Source organism: Mytilus trossulus, chromosome 6 (assembly GCF_036588685.1).
Source record: "Mytilus trossulus isolate FHL-02 chromosome 6, PNRI_Mtr1.1.1.hap1, whole genome shotgun sequence".
Taxonomy (NCBI): Eukaryota; Metazoa; Mollusca; class Bivalvia; order Mytilida; family Mytilidae; genus Mytilus; species Mytilus trossulus.
This window is the reverse complement of record NC_086378.1, coordinates 2541335-2564186: the sequence shown is the minus strand read 5'-3', so window position 1 is coordinate 2564186 and position 22852 is coordinate 2541335. Positions and strand designations below refer to the sequence as shown.

The 22852-nt window shown below is 31.9% G+C and overlaps 1 protein-coding gene across 1 annotated transcript in view; it reads left to right on the top strand.

Moving 5' to 3' along the window:
- The first annotated feature begins 261 nt into the window (after window positions 1-261).
- Window positions 262-22852, top strand: part of LOC134722266 (pleckstrin homology-like domain family B member 1) — a 103948-nt gene continuing 81357 nt past the window's right edge. The window contains exons 1-3 of the mRNA XM_063585874.1: window positions 262-309; window positions 2314-2443; window positions 3045-3227. Of these exons, the coding sequence (XP_063441944.1) occupies window positions 262-309; window positions 2314-2443; window positions 3045-3227 (361 nt within the window). The remainder of the gene's footprint in view (window positions 310-2313; window positions 2444-3044; window positions 3228-22852) is intronic.

Here is a 22852-nt window from a genome sequence, read left to right as displayed (position 1 = left end):
AAGCTATAGTTAAACGGTTATGTAATTTGAATACATTAATACTAATATTGAATGCCACTGTGATGAAGATTTGATAACTTGGACTGTATATGTGTATGTTTATATTTTCAGTGAGTGTTTTAACAACAAGGAAAAGTGACATTGTAATATGGACCTCAGATACCATATGAAGTTGTAACATGGACCTTAAGATGCTTTGTGAGGATATGAAATGGGATTAAGATATCTAGTGAGGATATTCATGGACCTAAGACATCAACTATGATGAGTCTAGGCAACCTACCAAGATATTATAATGGATTTCCTAATGTGAGTAAGGGGACAGAACTCAAATATTGGTTGATATGATGGGAACATAGTTCAGGCTTATTATACCCCAGAAACAAAGTTTTGTGTAAACATATAGGGATTACCTTGTCAAGTTGTGAATTAGTTCTTTTTAACTTAGTCTGTGTAGACATAATGTAGTAGATCATAAAGTTGTTGTCCTGCAACTGGAGACTTGGTACACAGGTTAACTTGTTTAAAAAGTATATGCCAAATTAGAAGGAAGAATTTACTGTTTAATGATAATTATCTACTATACAATGTCTATATAGATTGTTTTAATTGGTTACAGCTCTTCTACAAAAGCATGCAAAGCCAACATTTGATCAACTTGCTTTCTATGTTTGTTTCGATGTTTGTAAACAACAGGTAGTGAGTCTGTTTCAGTTTGTTTACTATATACTGGAATTTCATTGGACAATAAACATTTAACTTCATTTCATGTCAATTTTTATTGTCAAACCAAATCCCAGTATATATAAAACAGACTGAAACTTCACCTACCTATTGTTTGCAAACATCCAAGCAAATATAACAAACAAGTCGATCAAAGTTTTGTGTTGCATGCTTTTATAGAAAAACTGTAACTAATGGATAAAGTATGTATATTCTGATGTGTGGATTATGGAAATGCAATGGAAGGAAAAGGGGGAGGAGAGTCTGTTTATTAAATATTTAATCCTGTAAGTTATCATAGATGTCCCAGGTAGTAGGGGAGGGTTGGGATCCCGCTAACATGTTTAACCTTGCCACATTCTGTATGTATGTGCCTGTCCCAAGCCAGGAGCGTGTAATTCAGTGGTTATCCTTTGTTGATGTGTTACATATTTGTTTTTCATTTTTTTTTTGTACATAAAAGTTTTCTCATTTGAATTGTTTTACATTTGTCATTCTTGGACCTTTTAGCTGACTATGCCAAATGGGCTTTGCTCATTGTTGAAGGCCGTATAGTGACCTTTAGTTGTTAATTTCTTTGTCATTTGGTCTTTTGTGGAGAGTTGTCTCATTGGCAATTATACCATATCTTCTTTTTTATGTTTAATTATCTTACATCTCCTGGTATGCTTACATTCACATCTTATGAAGTATAGAAACAGATTTTGACTAATTAAGTATGTCATGTATGTATATAATCAATTTGTAATATAAACATAATTTTAGAATGTAAGGTATAAAAACACAAGAGTTATTGCTCTTGGACTTTCCTGTGTTTATATAACATTATAGAGAAACTCTCGTAGGATGTTTATTGTATAGACAAAGTTTACATAATTCATAAACAGTTTATCTTATAAAAAAAGAAATGATTTATTGCTTCATAAAAATTGAAACCAGCTGTAAAAAGGGTTTCCATGTTAATTATAACATTAATCATATATTTATTGATGTACTGAACAGTTGGCACACATCGTACCCTACTTATCATACATTTTCAGGAACCCTTAGAAAAACCTAGATAACAGTTTTACCAGTCTGGCTATCAATTATTGATTTAATTATCTTATTAATGAAAATAGAAAATACCAATTTATTCATACATAAAAAAGTTGTACTGATACACCCATCTTTCATCTGAGCAAATTACACAGGGAAATTGGGTATGAAATGGTTGTGCATCAGAGATATGCCCAAGTTATACAGGGAATTAATGATATATAAAAAGAGCAGTTATTTTATTGCTGATCCTCATCTTGGGAGTTGCCAAAGGGTATTACCATTTAACTTACAAACAACACTATTTTCGTTAAAATGTTTAATACCACATTGTTATAAATTGATAGATAATCTTAATATACTAACTATGACTGTATCAATCATGACTATTGGATGGTTGAGGATCCAGTTATCAACATTTTTCAAATATCAGAAATCACCACCTCAGTGGACTTGTAATTGATGGTCATGTCTTAATGAGAGGTATAGCTTTTTAAAATCAGAGGAGGTCAAAGTTAAAACTTTACTGATGTTTCAAAGTTTCTGTTTCAGTGTAGACAAGAAGATGTAAGACTGAGTGACCCTGACAGTACAGTTAAAGTACATGCTGATAAACCACACTTGGTCAGTCTAGGTAGTGGTCGACTGTCAACAGCGGTCACTATTATACCACTACATAATGGTAAGAAAACATCATCCAATCATAAGACAGGTTAAATTAGCAACAGTCGCAATCTCAGTTTAACAGTAAAGGAGAAAACAATCTTATTATTTAAGATAACATCCTTTAATTTTAATAAGATTGAGGAGGAAAAAATAATAATTAGAGGGTTATTGATAAATATTTTCCTGAGTAGATTTTCATATTACATGAGCTCAGGAGTACTATTTATATTTTACAAAAGTATAAAGTTCATCAATACTAATGCAATTACTCTTTTATAAAAAAAAAGTTTGACAAGATCTAACAAGATCGACCTACAGTAGGATAGGAAAACAACAGTTATATTAATAACTTCATACAGGAACTTTCAATTTTATTTTTTTTAATATTTCCCAAGTGAAAAGTTGATAGTATTAAGCAAGTGGCGAAGTGCAGGGTAATAGAACACATTCCTATAACCCAATTACAGTGATTTATTTTCTTTTTCATCCAAAGGCTTAGGAGCACTAGAGAGAACAATAAGGATGAATCAGGATTACTGTTCCGTTTAAACCTAGGGTTTATGACAGCAGGCAAAATGGTCTAAGAATTGCATTCTCATGTGTTTGTTTTCTTCCAGGTAGAACAGATATAGGTACAGTTGATGCTGAAGTTCTACCTGACCTTATTATACAGGGGACGGGTGTCGAAGATGACCATTGCTATATAGACAATATACATGGAGTGGTGACATTGACTCCATTGGCTAAACTCTGCTTTATAGATCAGCATCTTGCCTCTGAACCTACCAGACTTACTCAGGGTATGATATTTACAAGATATTTTGATAGTCACATCATACGGAAACTCTTTGTCTAATAAACAAGCTTCTAAAAAAATATTTTATAACTTAAAATATTAGCAGCCTTATATTTTGAATTTTGAAAATTCTTGAGTGATAATTACCATAACTGATTGAGGTTTTGTTATAGAATCAGTTTCTGGTTACAGTACATTCAATATCACACTTATCATAGTGGTAGCAATAATCACTTTATCACTTTATTTTGCCAAGTTTTTTGCATTACAAAAGTAATTGTAAACAGCTGATTAATGATTCTTTCCTGTCGGAAGTTCATCATTTCAGACTCGTATTTCAAAGAGAAAAGTTACAGCTTCACAGTTACCTGTATGTAAATTAACCTATTTTTTTGCACCTGTCTTAAGTCAGGTTGTTAGTTTTGTATCATTTGAATTTTAGTTCATTAATATATTTCTGAGTTTAGTATGACGTTCAGTATCACTAGTACACATTTTTGTTTAGGGGCCAGCTGCAGCCAGGGTCTGGATGCAGATTTTTTCCGCTGTGTTGAAGATGCATTGGTTGCCTTCGGTTGTTTTCTGCTCTTTGGTCATGTTTTTGTCTCTGACACATTCCCCATTTCTATTCTCAATGTTAAACAAATGAATTCAATTTCCACGAGATAAAACATTGTGTTGTCTTGAGTTATCTCCCTTAGGTCATCTTGACCATAAATTGCAAAAAGAGTTCAGATTTTAGCACATGTCTGTTCAGTTTATAGAATCACTTACAAAATACAGTAAATCTTTGATGTATGAGTATAATGGTTTAGATGATTAAAAACCTTTTATTCGGAATCTTGGACGTCTATCAACAATTCTAGTTTCATTTTACACATGGCTAAGATAATTTGAAATAAGTTTTTTATTTGTTATGTCTATCAGAGGCTCATCATTTATCATGCAGCGCTGATCATATAATTAATTACAACAGTTGTAAATACTTTATCAATAGAGTCAATGTGTTGGTCTTATGATCAAAACTAAAAGACACTGCTTTACATGGTATTCCACAAAAAAAAACCTTTTAGATTTGGGGATTTTATTTTTTAATTTCAAAATTATTTTGTGTGTATATGTATCTCTTGAAAATGATCTAAATTTAGAGATTTTTTACTCTAGCAGAATCAAAAAAGGTACTGTCCCATTGAATTATTTTTACAGATATATTGTTCTCTAAGGAGTTCATTCAATAGGAAATGTAAAGTTCTTGAAAAACCAATGAATAATTTGGCTGTACAAAAAACAAATAAAAAAGTAATAACGATAAAGAGAACAAAAGCTTAGGCATTTATCCTTTAGTACAGTACTAGTTGCAGAAATCTAAATAGCAAAATGAAAAGGTAGTGATTCTTGGGATAGGGTTTCCTTCAGCCTCCGTCACACCTTTCCAGATAGCACGAACTGACGCCTAACCGATTAAAATAAAAGTTGTCCGTTGACAAAATTGTTATCCGTTGGGCGTCCGTTGATGTTCTGAACGAATAAAACGGATGTGTAACAGATGCATAAAGGACACAGAAACGGAAGCGTACCGGACAGAACGGATGTCAAACGTACATCCAACGGACGAATACTGCATAAAAACGGACACCTAACGGAAGCGTACCAGATAAAACATATGAACAAGATATACGAAAAAAATCAAAGGCAACAATAATAATACATGTAAATTGCATAAATATTCAAAATGTTTCTGTGTAACTGGTTTTGATTTGGTCTTCAAAATTCCGCCAAATGGCAGTGTCTGGCCTGAATAAGAGCTGTTGATTGTGAAGACATGCCTATACTCTAAGATCAATTATGAATAACAAGAATTCATGAACCTTAAGAAATCTGACATACCTATAATTTGCATTTCTGATGCCAAATTTTCAATTGACATTTATCCGTTTCAGATCGCTTCATCATCCGTTTTATCGGTTATACGTCCGGTAGGAGTCCGTTTCTCATCCGTTCAACATCCGTTTTATCCGTTAAACGTCTGGTTGAAGTCCGTTGGTGATTTATCTTCCAGACCTCTAACGGATGTATAACGGACACGTAACGGATACAAAACGGAAACGAAACAGACGAGTACCGTACAAAATGGACCTTTTATCGTTGGACATCCGTTTAAAGTTTTGAATTTTCCACCAGATAGAACGGACGTCGACAGATAAAAAAACGTACGCTTAATGGACATGCAATGGATATGGATGGACGTCTAAGGGATAAGAATGGACGTCTAATGGACATGAACGGATTGAAAAAAGTTATCCATTAGGTGTCCGTTCAAGCTATCCGGTAAGGTGTGACTGAGGCTTATGGGATAAAAGTCTGCCATTCTATTATGTTTAAAGAGTTTACAAATTTGAAAAAATTAAATTAAGTATTCAAATATTTATAAACCAATTGTGCCATCCCTGTACAGATATTATCTTTTAAAAATTATAATACAATATCGCATTACAACTTTTATCTTAAAATTATTTATAAACAGAAATATTTTAAATAATTTGTGCACTTTCACTGTAATGTAAACAGTGCATATGTAAGAGAGTTGTATATCTGCCAGGTATCTATCTTGTGTAGAATTCCATTAAACAGCTGTGGATGATGTAACATCATGACATAATCCAGTTATCTGTTGAGGTGACAAACAAACTCCCCTGTTGTGAATGTAAGGTATCAATGAGGTCATAATCCTGAATTTCATAGGTTTATTGAAGAGGTATCCAACAGGTACACCTCCCATTGCATGAGGTCATAATCCTTAACTTTATAGGTATATTGAAGAGGTATCCAACAGGTACACCTCCCATTGCATGAGGTCATAATCCTGAATTTTATAGGTATATTGAAGAGGTTTCTAATAGGTAAATCTCATGTTGTGAATGTAAGGTATCGATGAGGTCATAATCCTAAACTTTATGCTCACAAGGAAGCTATTAAATCAAGAGTTCCAAATGGTGAAGTTGAAATCATCCCTTCGTAAATTTTACGGACGCCATCACGAGTTGGTTGACCGTTATGGAATAACCGTTTCACAAATGATATCGGATATGTTCTTTACCTCGTAACTACAATCCCCTTCCCTTTCATGAATTTGACCTACCGAATTAGACTATTTACCGGATTTGTAATAACATAAGCAACACGACGGGTGCCGCATGTGGAGCAGGATCAGCTTACCCTTCAGGAGCACCTGAGATCACCCCTAGTTTTTGACGGGGTTCGTGTTGTTTATTCTTTAGTTTTCTATGTTGTGTCATGTGTACTATTGTTTTTCTGTTTGTCTTTTTCATTTTTAGCCATGGCGTTGTCAGTTTGTTTTAGATTTATGAGTTTGACTGTCCCTTTGGTATCTTTCGTCCCTCTTTTGTAGGTATATTGAAGATGTATCCAACAGGTACACCTTCCATTAAATCTATGAGGTCATAATCCTGAATTTTATAGGTAAATTGAAGATTTATCTAATAGGTAAATCTCATGTTATAAATGTAAGGTATTGATGAGGTAATAATCCTGAACTTTATAGGTAAATTGAAGAGGTATACAATAGGAAAACCTCATATTGTGATTGTAAGGTATCAATGAGGTCATAATCCTGAACTTTATAGGTATTGTACATGTTGTGAATGTATGGTATTGGTGAAGTCATACTCCTGGTGTATTGTTGAGATATTCAACAGGTTAATGTTTCATTGTTAACGTTATACCAGCTGCATTAACATGAACTCAATGATAATAATAAGAAAGCTTTACAAAAAATGCTGTAACCATTTCTTATCATAAGTATTGCTGCAATTTAAAAAAAAAAGCAGAAATTTCAACAACATGCTTTAACAGTAAATCATTCTATTTTCTCTTTTCCAATTATAAATACCTCAAGGAGATAGGTTGATACATGAATCAACTAAATCAGATATGAATTGAGATCTGAAAGTAAACCATAATTTTTTAAAGCATATTCTGACTTCTGTTAAGATAAACAAATGCACATTAGCTTAGTCACCTCCCACTTAAAAACAATTTCAATTCCAATATAAATTATGCTGATACATATCATCAAGCCTCAATCTTAACAAAAACATAAATATATTGTCTCTCATTTCAATTGTGTTTTCAAGATGAAAAATAGCAATAAAAGCCCTTTTTCTGTTGATATATGTTTAATTCTGGGTTAGGGATATACACCTTTCCACTATCTACTGATAAGCCCGCCCTTGTGTACTGTAACTACCAAATTTCTGTATTGTCAATTGTATTTAAAGAAGAAGAAAATTGTTCTCATTTGGAAGCCTTCATTTCTGACCAAAGGTCAATTAAACCACCTAGAAATAATAGGTATGTCCAAAAACTACATGTATACAAAATGATAAATTTGGATTTAGAAAAACTTATATAAAGGAAAGTTCTTCATCTAAAGGCTATCATAACTTGACTTTAAAAAATAAAATAGAACATGGTCAAAGAAACCTGTATACAAAATGACTAATTTGGATTTACAAAAACTTAAAAAGAAAGTTCATCATCTAAACACTAATCCTTACTTGACTTCAAAAAAAGTAAAATAGATCATGGTCACAATAACCTCATGTATAAAAAATGATAAATTGGACTGTACAAAAAGGAGTTGTTCACTTTAAGGCTATTGTTAAGTAAAATGGGACATGGTCACTTCCACCTCAGATGTAAACAGTAACAATAAATAAGTTTTTTTTTATTTTTAGACTGCTTGTAGGTCTAATGAAAAAATGTAAATTGCCCATAATAAATAAAAGAAATACTTAATCCTTAGTCTTAAAGGCAAGCATTCTTTACCAGAACAAGGTCACAAAAACCTCATAAATACAAAATGAAAAATGATAATACTTTTTATCCCTAGGCTTTGGTTAATGGGGTTTAGAAATGTAAACAAAATTATAAATAACCTAACTTTTATAAAAATAACATACATCATGATAAAAGCAGGTCCTTATCAGTCTTGGAATGTTTTACATAATCAGATAAACTGTGGAACTAATTAATGTTTATATCAAAATCCCCCCATTGGGTGCCCCAATGAAGATTCATCTTTTTGACTAACCCCCCTCAGTTATGATGAGTTGCACAGGATAATAATAACATGTGATATTTCTCTGGTTTTTGGATTTACCATGGATTCTCAATTCCAAGTGACGGCCCAGGCAGAATTCTGTCACCAAGGTCCAAATTGTGGTAAGAACAATTAATTATTTTTGAGTTCTAATTAGACATAACCAGCAAATTGTTATAATTGGAAAACATGATTGAAAATTATCTGAAGTACAAAACAGTGCCTCAGACATAAACTGTATCTATTCTAAGGTATATTTATATAATGTGTTACAACTGTACTCTTTAACTTGATATCTGTTATATAATTTAGGAATCTAATTAGCAAATTATATATGCATGAAAAAAATGTAAAATACAAATGTATTCACCAAGTTTGATATTCTTATACAGAAAACTAATTATAATTTTGAAAACAAATGAGATATTTTATTAATTAGACTCCTATGATATAATACATAATTTATATCTAATGGGTTAACAAGGTCCAAATAAATTATCTTATCAAGGAACAGTGGTGGATCCAAAGAGGGGGGGGGGGGGGGGTTCTAGGGTTGGAACCCCCTTCTTTTTGGATGATCAATGCATTGGAATGGGGACCCCTTTATCCTTGGTTGGAAACTACCCCTGAAGGAAGTCAAGAACAACTGTTTGATTAAAAAAAAACTAGCTATAATCTTTTGCATTTAGAATATACTTTTATATCTTTCTATTCTAATTTGATGTCTATTTCTTCATAAACTGTTATATCATAAAATTTTGCAATGTTTTTATTGCTAAAATGTGATAAGATCGATATGTTTTAAAACATAGTTTTTATACTGAATTTCATGACATCTCAATGATTAATCTCACTCTTTGTCCATTGTTAAAAAATCTCAAATGATAAATGCTCAGGAAAGTTTGTGAATTTGCACTACCCCACACCCATATCTCATTAGATTCCCACTCAACTTTGATGGATGTGTAATATTGCATTCATTACACAATAGTTGTCCCTACAATTATGTCATATAGTAGAGAACCCATCCCCTTCCCCCCTCCTTCATCTCATAAGATTCCTATTCAATTCTGATGGGTATGTAACACAGCATTCATTACACAATAGCCGTCATGTCATATAAAAGAGCATCTGAGAAAAGAAAAAGGATATTTTTTCATGAAGAATCCTCAAGATTTCCTTCAAAATAACTTATGTTTATAAACAATAGAAAAAATAGCAGTGTTTTGTTTTAAAGTGTAGTCAAGGAGAGGGCTCAAAATTTCATTAGATAATATTCAAACATAATTTGGAAATTGGCTTGGTAAACTCATATCCTCCACGAAAAGCGTCTGTCCCTGTGCTCATGTTGAGACAGGCATCGTCAAAGTATGACAAACTCATGATCAGCATCTAATAAATCTTATAACTCTCAACTTATGATGGTACTAAATTAGGTAATTAAACACTGAAGAGGTATAAATGTTATAAAATAGTCACATAAATCATAAACAGACATACAGTTGTATAGACAAATATATTCCAAATATGTTACATACTCAGGTGACAATGTGTATTCAGTACTGTCGCTAGGCCTGATGGGAAATAGACACAAAAATGTCCTCAGCCAAGCAACATGGTGGGAATTGTGTAAGAATTATGAATAAGAATGTTTATTGTTCCAATTTAGAGCCATTCATGGGCACCATGACATTCCCATACACAAAACATTTCTTAAAACATTTTCACATTTTAATGATAGAAATACAAACCTCCACATATTTCGCTTTCTTATCGAATTCCCAAGCATAAAAAAGTAGTCCTCATCACTATATATCCCCTTATTGGTTAGTGTTACAGAAAGTTTGTTAAATTAAGACCAAGTTCAAACCTGTACCAAGTGATGACATTCTTGTGTTGATGTTATGTACTGCAAAGTGATATACTTGGTCAAGTAGAAATAACATTCCCCTTTTTGTCACATATTTTTAGATTTCATTTGATCTGAAAAAAGTGACACAGCATACCAAGTTCTACTTTCGAAAGTCAGAGTGTCATGACCCCACCCCCTTCCAAAAAAATGCCTTCAGAGAAATCCTAGCCTTATTCTAAATTAGTGGCGAACTCTTTCACTGGTTTATTGTACGAAACTTTTTATAGATAATTTCTAGATCTCACCCCTGGCATTATTAACAATAAGTTTTACAAAGCAACATGTGGATAATTATTCTTTTTGTTCAAAAATCATCAAAGAAAAATTGTTGAGGATAACAAATGCAGTACTGATGTTATCTGATTATAGAGTTATATTTTACTATTCATATCATCAGACTGGGTAGCTGTATTATTTTTGGCGGTAATTTATAGGAAATCAATCGGCTTTTTGGTAAAATAATTAAATTCTTCTGATAAGTGATATTGATCCCCTTCTGATATTGTCTGCTAAGTTTTCGGGATTTTTTTGGAACCAGACAAAATCTAAACAGCCTCATGTAAGTTTCTATACTTTCGTCATCATTTGTACATTATGTAATCCTATTATTCCCATGAAATCGGTAAAGAAAATATACAGGAAGATACAGAAATGCAGATATTTAATGAGATTTGAAAATTTGATAAGATAAAACTGCTGATGTTGAATATAGATATTGTTTTCTTAAATTGATTGTTCCAACAAAAATAAACACTAATGTAAATTTATAGCATTATGAAAAAGTAAAACAATTATGATATTCAGTGGCGGATCCAGAACTTTTCCTAAGGGGGGCCCTCTGACTGACCTAAGAGGGGGCCCGCTCCAGTCATGCTTCAGTGATTCCCTATATAATCAACCAAATTTTCCAACGAAAGGGGGTGGGGGAGGGGCCCATGCCCCCCAGCCCCCCCCCCCCCCCTGGATCCGCCTATGATATTTAAAACAAATAGTTTCCAACCAGAATTAACTGTCAAATATAAAGAATATATTGTTATTTTTAGTACCAAGGCAAATGAAAGCTATGAAGGAATTGGGATCATTGTTGGGTATTTTTTGACTGATTAGGGTTAAAGTAAAAGTTATTTGATTAGGTGAATTTCTCAGAGAAGGATTGTAAGGGGGGCATGTCAGTCTGACAGGTTTCATCTGATCTTGACCTCATTTTCATGGTTCATTGGTAATTGTTCAGTTTTGGTGTCTTCATGTCTGTCTGGTTGATATACTCTGAACTTTTTCTATGTTTTGGTCTGTTTTACAAATACCATAATCAATTAATAGGTTAGCCACATGTTGTGCATAGAATAACTCTAAGATGTTCATGCCTGTCTGACAGGATTTATCTGACCTTGACCTCATTGTCATGGATCTTTACAAATGTTAAGTTTATATGATACTTGTAGTAAAACTTTTATCTTAACATAAAATCAAGGTTCAGTAAAGCAGGTGCGACATTTCTTTGTTCTTGTCATATATTTTGTTGGCAGTTAAAAGGGGTTGCACACCCTATACCCCCTATCCTGGAGCCGTCATTGATATTTGATCTTTTATAAATTAAGACTGCTTGAAAATGAAGAAATTTTAAATAGAAAGCAAAGTTTTATAATGCAAAAAGAAATGATAATTAAATCTTTATGGAATGTGTTATATAGAACCCTTATGGACATAATTGAGTATAAATACATAAATACACTGTAAAGCAATCTTAAAAAATATAGATTAATCTTTTGTACAAGATTAATGTTCTTAACATTGCAAAAAATCTAAACAGTTAAATTATAGAGGAAACTTTACACATGTGTTTGCTGTAAGGTAAATAATTGGAGCTTGAATACAGTTTTGTTCACACCTGGATTTTATATAGCATCCTCCCCAGATTCCAGATGTGAAGATTTACAGAATGAACTAAGGCTGAAAAAAACAAATATTTATAATACTGCTTTCAATTTTGATGAAAATTTAGTACTGTTGGATTAGAAAAACTTGACTTGAATGTTGATTGAAAGAGTTAGGTAATGGAAAACATATCTTTGTTTTAAATCACTTGATTTTAATGTTGAGTTCTATTCAAATCATTTTCTATTTACCTGAACAATGTTCAAGAAAACCTTGACATTAATTTGTGCATGTAAAAAATCCTCACAAGTTTTCAGAAACTAAAACCATGCCACTAGGTAAATGTATATATATCTAAGCTTCCAAAATAGATATTTTTATTTAAGATTTCTGTGGCTTTTGTTTAGTTTTCAAAATTGATATTGACATTGGCGTGTTTAATGTAAAGAGGTCATATCCTTTGAGCCATTTAACTCACATTTCATATGTAGGAAGCAATTATGAGAATCTGTAAACGTTGCATACAAAGTAGGTCACTATAACTTATGTTAAATGCTGCAGTCATTAACAACAGAGAAATTGTATATTTTCATTCTCAATTCTTGGAAACTAGTGAACTTTGTAAACACATATTTGTTTCTCCTAACAGATCTTCTACCCTAAAACTTAAAACAATATTAGAAGACTGTTATATTTGTAACTGTTGAAATAAAGATGCCATGCCATTTATGGAATGTTTGTTAGGTTTGCATGTCTTTCCAACAGGGTTTATTTCACCATTACCCCATATTCAAGTGTTATTCTAAGTTAATATTAAGACTTATGTTTTCCTGGTTTATATATCAGAAATTCTAAGATACTAATGGCAATAGATCAACCAATGAATTGGTTGTATAGAATGATGGCATGGTGTTTGTGTTGTTTGACAAGGTTCATCGGATCTTGACCTTATTGTGTTGGTTCATCGGATCTTGACCTTATTGTGTTGGTTCATCATATCTTGACCTTATTGTGTTGGTTCATCGGATCTTGACCTCATTGTGTTGGTTCATCGGATCTTGACTTCATTGTGTTGGTTCATCGGATCTTGACCTCATTGTGTTGGTTCATTGGTGAATGTTCTATATTTAAAATTTATAGGTTTTTTTTCTCAGATTCAATATTCAGGGTAGGATCCCAATGATGATAAGTAAGCAGGTAAGCAGTAAGACATTTCAGCACATACACTCTTGTTTTAAGGTATTACAAAGTCTTTCTATTTTCAAAAGTATCTGTCAATGCGTTTACACCCTAATAACATTACAAAAAGAAGCATTCAATTCTTAAGTAAAGTTTTACTATCATAAGGATGAACATTTTCATATCAAGTACTGTCAACAAATGATTTTGTTATAAAAATGAATTTCTAAGTTTTGTACTTTTGTTGATAAAACAACACAATAATAATATAGGAAGACATCTTGTACATATATTGGACTTGAAAGAGAGTATGAGTCTTTCGTGTATCATGTAAGTGGAAAGAACATTGGGTTAGAAAAGCACAATCCTAAGAATTACCTGGTAATTAATCATATATTAAAGTAATAATACTAATTACTGTGTCTGTCATCACAATTAAAGGTATAATGGGAAGTTGTTGTTCTCTCTTTCTACTTCCTACTGGTTTGGCATTCAGTCAGATCTCTGTTTACTCTGGAAGAAGTTAATTGTTTTATGAATGATGTTAATGAGGAAAGATAGCCTTTGTACCTTAATATTTCCCAAGTTTTATTTCATTTTAAAAGTTTTCTGACATGAATACTTGTGATTTCTTTATAGATTTCTCCTATAGGTCTGTAGACACTATATAGGTATCACCTGAACATTTTCATTCATAAAACATGTGTACACAGGTATACAGGCTACAGCTGTTGCAGTATATGTAAGTAATGTTAAATCTTTTGATCAGGTTTGATGTTTAAGTGAAGGCATTTGCTTGTTCTGATCAAAAGTCTTTTAAGTATAAATGAGTTTGCTCACTAATAGACCTGCCTGTTTATATTACTTCACTTTCATTTTCACAAATGACCCAATGGTAATTAATTTAGATGTTGAGTCTGTTGATTTTGAAAATGTTAAGGGTTCTGGATTTCTACGGTTTTCTACTTTGAAAATAAATGCGGTGTCAGATATAAGAGTTATATAATTGTTATCCTCTTGTAGCTCTACATGTTTGCCTAAGTTGCAATCAATTGTCTCGCCTTGCCTCCATTTTTTGTGAGTAAAGTTAAAAATATTTTGGATGAATGTGGTTTTTCAAATATTTGGATTTCTCAATGTTTTGGTAATGATATATGGTTAAAAAATGCACTTAAGTTGCGATTACAAGACCATTATAAACAGTTGTGGAATACACAATTACAAGAGTCTACAAAAGCAGTAAATTATAGAATTTTTAAGTTAGAATTGAATTTTGAAAAATATTTTGATATCTTGGATATGCACGAAAGTATTATTTTATGTAGATATAGAACCACAAACCACAGACTCCCAATAGAGACAGGGAGGTGGAATAATGTTAATAGAAATGATAGAAAATGTCATCTTTGTAATATTGGTAGCATTGGGGACGAATTACATTATCTGCTAGAATGTCCATTTTTTAACGACAGCAGAAAATTATACCTTGATAAATATTATTTGGCTCGTGTTAATACACTAAAATTTGGAAAACTGATGAGCAAAGTAAACAAAAAGTCAGAGTTAAAAAGATTATGTAAGCTTATAAAGTGTATAAATAAACATGTGGGTCCTCCTGGCTAAAATGTATATTATTTTGAAACCACTGTATTTTATGTATGTTTTGTAAATAGATGCACATTCATGTACATATTTTGCACTCTCTCTGTACCTATGTATCTGCAATGGTTATGAGAATAAAGATATTATTATTATTATGAGTCCATTATGCTTAGATATTCATTAATTTTCCTATCTAAGGCCTGACTGACCCAAATTAGTGATGGCAATTATTTAAACTTTATCTAGACAGATCTTTAGCATGTCATACATTGCCATCATGACCAAAGTTTACTTGGACAGATCATTATTATGTCATGGCAATTGCTAAAAATTTACATGTATATATAGAGGTCTATTTAGCTTTTGTCTTAATTAGGAAATGACAGCATTGTTTTTGAAGATTTTTGTACATCTTTCTCCTTCATTTTAAAATTTGGGAATGAGGTGATTGGTTTCTATCTAGATTTTCACTAGTTTCCATGACTCCTGAGATTTCAGCCTTTTTCTCAGTCTGAGTTTTACTCTTATTGGAGGTTTGTTTACTGATGATACCTTTTCTATAAATACTATCTCTAATTAGATGACCTAGTATGTTAAATAGGTAACACAGTTGGCAATGTGATATTGGCAAAGCATCATTTTTTTGTCACTCCCAAAGTGTTAACAATGGTAAAGTAGTGATACAAATTCAGGATGTAGGTTGAGATTTTTTGTGTTGGAAATGGCAGAATTCCCTAAATTGAAATCACAGGTAAGGAAACAATGCTTGTTCCTCATTAATGGAATATGATGGAATTATTAGAGAAAACATTATATAGGGTAATTAGGGTGTTTAACTGTCTACCGTTCAGGATATACATTATAGCATGTGTCTAAAAAATGTGAGAATAAGATGACTGAAGATGCATCATGTCAATTAGATTCTTAATGAGTTGTAAAATTACTTTCTCTCCAGTTGCCATATCAACATAATGTTCAATTTTCTACAAGTATCAATAACACAAGTTTGCAATTACAGAGTTACCTCCCTTTACAATCAGCCTCAGCTAAGCTATTATTTTTGCAAGTTGATTTAATTTAAACAAGAATAGTAAGTGGTTCTACAGATTGATTAATAGTGTCTGTTGTTTCTGGATTGGCTTCAATTTTAGAAAAATGGAGAAATATAAGAATTTAAAAATAACAAGGCATTCAACAAATATGTAAAATCAGAAACATATATATAATACAATGTTATATGTCTCTGGTAAAATCAAATCAAATCATTTTATTGGTGTAAAATCCAAATATTGGATAGTTACCAAGACAAACATGAAAATATATTTATGATGACTAAAACAAAAGACGAGCGTAATCAGATTTTTTATATTATTTTCTTGTTTAATCTTCATTGAAATTATATACTGAAATTATTTATGGTATTTTTCTGAAATCCTGTATGAACAAGAGAAGATATGTTATATATGTAAATAAGAGAGCAACCAAAACAACACTAATCCTTGAAAACAACCTACAGTCATGTTCTTGTGGTCATAAGTATCAATCAGTTCACCTCCAATAGATTTGTGTTGAGATATCATAAAATGTCTGAGAAAAGCATTTCCTTAAATAAGGTCCAAACAGAAGTATATGATATCGATAGGATGAAGAATTATAAGCTTTCACAACTGTATTGGTAATTCTTATGTTGTACTGGTATACATGTACCACTGTCCCAGGTTAGAGGGAGATTTGGGGCCTTCAAACTAATTAACCCTCCCAATTTGTTTGTGCCTGTCCCAAGTCAGAACCCTGTAATTCAGCAGTTGATGTTTGTTGCTGTATATCTTGTTTGTTTTTTCGGTCAGTATTTTGTACATTAGTCAGGTCGTTAGTTTTCTCATTTAAATTGTTTTACTTATCATTTTTGGGTTTTGAATGGCTAACTAGGCTGTATGAGTGTCATTTATAGGTATTGAATAGTCCAGTCAATCTAGCATGAATTTGACCTAACCTGAAAGTAATTGCAACAGAAAATTTTTATGTTTTAATCTTAAACATTATACCCCAAATATACCCAGAAAAAACTCCCATGAAATCTTATTTGAGGAAGACTAAAAAAATCACCATTTAAAATTCCTATGGAGATTTACGATGAAAAGGGAGATAACTCTTGCAAAAAATGCAGAAATATCAATAAAAGGTTAATAAAAATTATAACTTTACCGCTATTCATCAGAATGTATTGATTCTTGATTTTTTAGCAGTCTTGAGAGAAAATCAACCAAAAAATCCAATGAACCCTAAGCCATAACATGAACCCTACACATTTTTTATATCACAAGAAGTGTGCATTGACATTTAATGTTTCTTTTATATGTCATTGATTCTGGAGGCCACATATTGAATATTTGACCAAAAAAAGGCCCAAAACATATAGCCAAACCCTGATTAGGAATCAAAGCTTGACAAGAGTGAGATTCATTCCGTTGAAAAGTTTTTCTAAGATTGCAAATTCACCCTTATATCTATATTGACTTGTTGATTTGTGTTTATGTTTTGATTTCTCTCAAACTACATATATGGAAATGCAGTAACAAGTTTTTAGCATGTTAATGTACATTTGTTTTGAAATTACCATTCCAGATTACATAGATGGTCTTTAAAATTATTTTATACTGTTGTTTCCAGATAAACATTGGTATTCGCTCACACTCATAATTTATATTGTGTAACATAGTTAATTATTTTCAGTCAATTATTACTATCTAATAATTTGGTTTAATTTGCCTTGTGTGTGGCCTATTTCTCTATTGACAATTAGTATTGGAATAACCAATCGAGTGAACATCTGATCTTCTAATTTCGCTCTTTTCATATACCAAAATACTTACAAAAATAAGAATAAATTGTGTTTATAACTTCTGTATGATAACTGTGTTAATTGTTTCCACAGGAGATAAAATATTGTGCAGTCATCCCCCTATGTGTTACAAGTCCTAAATATGTAATAATGGGTATTATCTGAAGTGTCAATTCTGTAAAGTTAGGCTCAATTAAATCAATGACAATCAGTCACTGAACATCTGTACCATAATGTGTTTACCATATAAATTGACTATTCACTATAAATTGTGCAAATATGGAGACTGAATAAAGATTTTGAAAATCTTAAGTATTCTATGACCTTGCAGTGTAGGTTTAGGGTCACCCCCTAATGTTAAATTGAGTTAAAACAGTCAATCTGTTTAATATAAGTTTTTGAAACTTTTTCTTTTGTATATTTTTATTCCCCACTTAAGGTTATTTTGTTTTTCAGTCTGTTTGTCTGTTAGTCTATTTGTTCCTCTGTCCCTCCATTCTTTCATCCCTCCATTTGTCAGTCCGTCTGTCCTGCTTAAGGTTAAAGTTTTTGGTCTGATCTGCCTAATTTTAATGCTTAAAACAAAGAAAATGAATTGCGAGCGGCCCATACTTGTACTATGGACACATTCTTGTTTATTTTATTTTTTGCCACCTCATCAGTTTTTAACCGGATTTTTGTGACAAAAATGTCGGTTATTGATTTGGGGATGTACGGCGGGCGGGCGGGCGGCAATCAAATGTTGTCCGTGCATTAACTCATGAACCGTTCACCCAAAGCTTTTTAAATTTTAATATGTTGTTACTGACAACTAACTGAAGGTCAAGCATAATAATGGCGATTTTGACTTTTACCGTTCAGGAGTTATGGTTATTGAAAGATTGAAAAATGGTGTTTCCAGTCGTGTCCGTGCATTTTCTCATGAACCATTCAACCAAAGCTTTTCAAATTTTAATATGTTGTTACTGATGACAAAATAGAGGTCAAGTTCAATAATGGCAATTTTGACTTTTACCGTTCAGGAGTTATGGTTCTTGAAAGATTGTAAAATGGCGTTTCCAGTCATGTCCGTGCATTTACGCATGAACTGTTCTACCAAAGCTTCCCAAATTTTAATATGTTGTTACTGATGACAAAATGGAGGTCAAGTTCAATAATGACAATTTTGAATTTTACCGTTTAGGAGTTATGGTTCTTGAAGGATTGAAAAATGGTGTTTCCAGTCTTGTCCGTGCATTTTTTCATGAACCATTCAACCAAAGCTTTTCAAATTTTAATATTTTGTTACTGATGTCAAAATACAAAATGAAATAGAGGTCAAGTTCAATAATGACGATTTTGACTTTTACAGTTCAGGAGTTATGGTTCTTGAAAGATCATAAAATGGCGTTTCCATTCACGTTGTTGCATTTACTCATGAACCATTCAATCTAAGCTTTTCAAATTTTGATATGTTGATACTGATGACAAAATGGAGGTCAAATTTGATATTGAGGATTTTCACTTTTACCAATCATCAGTAATGGTTCTTGTGATATTGCCAGGACACAAATAAATGTTAATAAATCCCGTTTGCTGTCGTTGTGACAGCCTCTTGTTAATCTTTATTCCGTTGTTATAAAAATCAATACAGTTTCTTAATAATCAGAAGTTTATGTGACTTAAATCTCTTGACTTATTTTCGTAGAAAACAACAGTTTACCATGTTATTCACAATTAAATCACTGTGACCTACATTTTCTGTAACATTTTCATTGATTAACAACTGTCTAAACTGTTAACAAATTAGATCACTGTAACTTACATATACACTGTTAGGGATTTTACAACTTTTTTTATGATATTTAATTTCTTCAAAGAGGACAAGGTGAAATAAGGTAACATTTTAATACCTGTGTGAAATACTGCTTGCAATGTCATCGCTCATATATAAAGCTGGGGAAACTATGCTTTAAAATATGATTTACAGATTGTCATCATAATGCTTATAGAAACATAAGACTTTAATTTATCTTTATAGACTGAAAATTAAAGCTTAGTATATATTAGGTGTATATTAAACATCTATAGGAGACAGAAATATGCTATGTAGGTAAACTTTCCTATGAGAATATTGGATGAGAAAGGTAAATCTTGTACTGAAAGAGAAACATGGTGACATTTATTTTGATGTGAACTAAAAAAAAATGCAGAAAGACGATATATGTTTTTATTGCAAAATTTGCTATGGAATATCTATATCGCATTTTAAAATTTGATTGCATTTTTTGTATGCAGCATTTACTGAAATCGTAATAAATAATCGCACATTCCTCCCACATTAAAAAATGCACACATAAAATTTTAAATTTACATTATGGCAAATGTGAAGAAGCTTGATAGAAAAAAGAACAATATTCTCTAATGGGGTTTAGAAGAAGCTAAATATAGCCGAAATAGATCAAAGGGAAAGCCAACTTGTGACATTGGCACTATAGGTGATAATCTCCCTTTAATGAGCCCCGTAAATAGTCTTAACTCCTGCAGAGAGAATTATTTCCTCCATGATAAATAGATAAGAATTGTTGAAGTCATCTTAGTGTTTTATTAATCTTCATCACAACAATGAATGCTTTAACAATCTCAATAACTCAGACTCTTATCTTACTGCCTATTAAATTAATTGGAATAATTTGCCTATTTCAAGTTAGGATAACAAAATATTGATAAAAAGAGAAAATTAGAGATAAATTTAGTGTTGTAACAGATGTATACAATCCTGGACTCGTTATACAATTATAGATGTAAAAATTGTGTATTGTGATTTAGCAGTTATTGGTGAAAAACGGAATAAAATTATTGCTGGAAAATTAAACGTTAGAATATATTAGTGGAATATTTAATAGTTATAGAGAAGGAAGAATACTTATGTAGATAAACTTTTCTATGAGAATATTGGATTAAAAATATAAAAACTACATGGAGACATTTGTTTTTATGTGAACTAATATGTAAATGGAAAAAAAGAAAAGACAGTCTGGTGAGTAAGATACTTTGTAAACTTTATGCCCCTCTCACAAAATTGCATTTATCTGACCCATGTGTTCTTTAATCAGATAAAACAGTTATGTAGACTTTTTTCCTGCAGATATTGACCCAGTTTTTGGTAAGCTGTTGCAAAATGAAAATTTATAGGTTTGTTTTTTTCTGTATGTAAATATTCATAAGTTTACATGTTTGTGTGTATTTTTAAGAGAAGTATATAAAAGTAAGCATTTTAGAATTATTTTTACTTTCAAAATAAGTGAATTTAGACAAATTAAATGTTTGAAAATTAGAAAGAAAGAGCTATTAACCATGCTTCATAACCTGCAACACACAGATAAGTTATACTGATCTCAGATTTCACTGGTGGATCCAGAAATTTTCATAAGTGGGGACCCACTGACTGACCAAGAGGGGCCCCCTCCAGTCACGCTTCAGTGATTCCCTTTTATAAGCAACCAATTTTCCCCCAAAAAAGGCCCCCCCCCCCCCCTTAAATCTGCCTCTGGATTTGTGTAAAGAGGTGGGGTTGCTTTCCTTAAGCATAGTTTTTTTCTCTCACTAGCCTTTGTCTTAACTTTTTAAACAGGGCATCAAAGACAAGATGTATTATGCATGGTGAAAATGAGATGAAATAGTTTTTAGATGCATACCAAGATAAGCTATATGTATGGTGAGAGTTAAAATTTACAGTTTGTCTTTCTATGTTGTAATATTACACTATTGTTTCAGATAAGGGTGAAGGTTTGGTACCATTAAAATGTTTAAACCTGCTGCAGTTGTTTGCACCTGTCCTAAGTCAGGAATCTGTCGTTTGTTGATGTGGTTCATATGTGTTTTTTTGCTTCGCCTTTTTATAAAGACTAGACCATTATGGCCCTTTATAGCTTGCTGTTAGTGTGGTCATCACATATTTCTCAGCTCTGTTGTTCATGGCAGAATTATGGTGCGTTTATATCTGACCACAGTATAGATGTTTTGGTGGTACTTTGATATTTTGTGTTTCACACCAAAAAATGGGTTTAGCTAATTAATTCAGTCCCTAGCTCACTATAATGATAGACTCTGCCACTCTCAAGGCCCTGAACTCTTCATATTAAAAAAACGTGTTGGTGAAAACAAAGATTTAGGTTTTTGCTCTCCTGCTTAGCGAGCCAACCATATGAAAACTCAATGATATTGATAAAGATAAATCCAGAGCTAATCCCTTATAATTAATTGACGATTTTCAATCAACTAGGCCTTCAGGTTATAGTGTCACCATTGTAGTGGAGCTGAGTATAAAGACTGAATTATTTAGTTTACAGAATTGGTAAACACAAATTAAACTTTTAATAGAATTGCAGTTGTCTCCCTTTTTATAAAATTTGATTTTTGTAATTTAGCTGCTGAAATATTTTCTTAAGACAGTTAAATATAATCCTTGATTTTATTGAATGTTATTTGTTTTAATAATGTTATTGCCATTTCAAATGTTTATGCTTTTGTGCCCTTAATTGGAGTAAAATAATCTCTTCTTTTTCTTTTTCTTCTTTTTCCTATTCTTTTAGGATAGACAGTTGAATTCTATCCTTCTAATTAAAGTATTGTTTAATGTGAACTCTTGTATATTTCTTGTCTTTGAACTAATATAAAAGGGTTAAACATTATTTAAAAAAATGTTTCAAATTGTTGATTTTTACATGATTTGACTGTCCAATTGACCATCTATCAGCAGGTTATTAAATAGAGAATAATACATGGCAAAATCCGTATCATATGTCGTATCATCCCGAGACATCAATATCAGCCCGAGGGCTGATATTGGTCGAGGGTGATACGGCATGTGATACGGATTTTGCCATGTATTATACGCTTTATCATATATTTCAACAGAAGAGTATTATAGTATATGAACTGTTTTCTGATCCATAGCACTGGGTTACCTTCAGTTCTGCGTTTGTCTTGTTTCAAAGCTTTAAAATAACTGCTCAATTATTTATACGAAGCACCTAGGTTACCTTACAATCTGTTGTTTTGAAAATATTTTGTTTATTATTGTATATATCTAAGTGTTTTGTATTTTTTATAGTT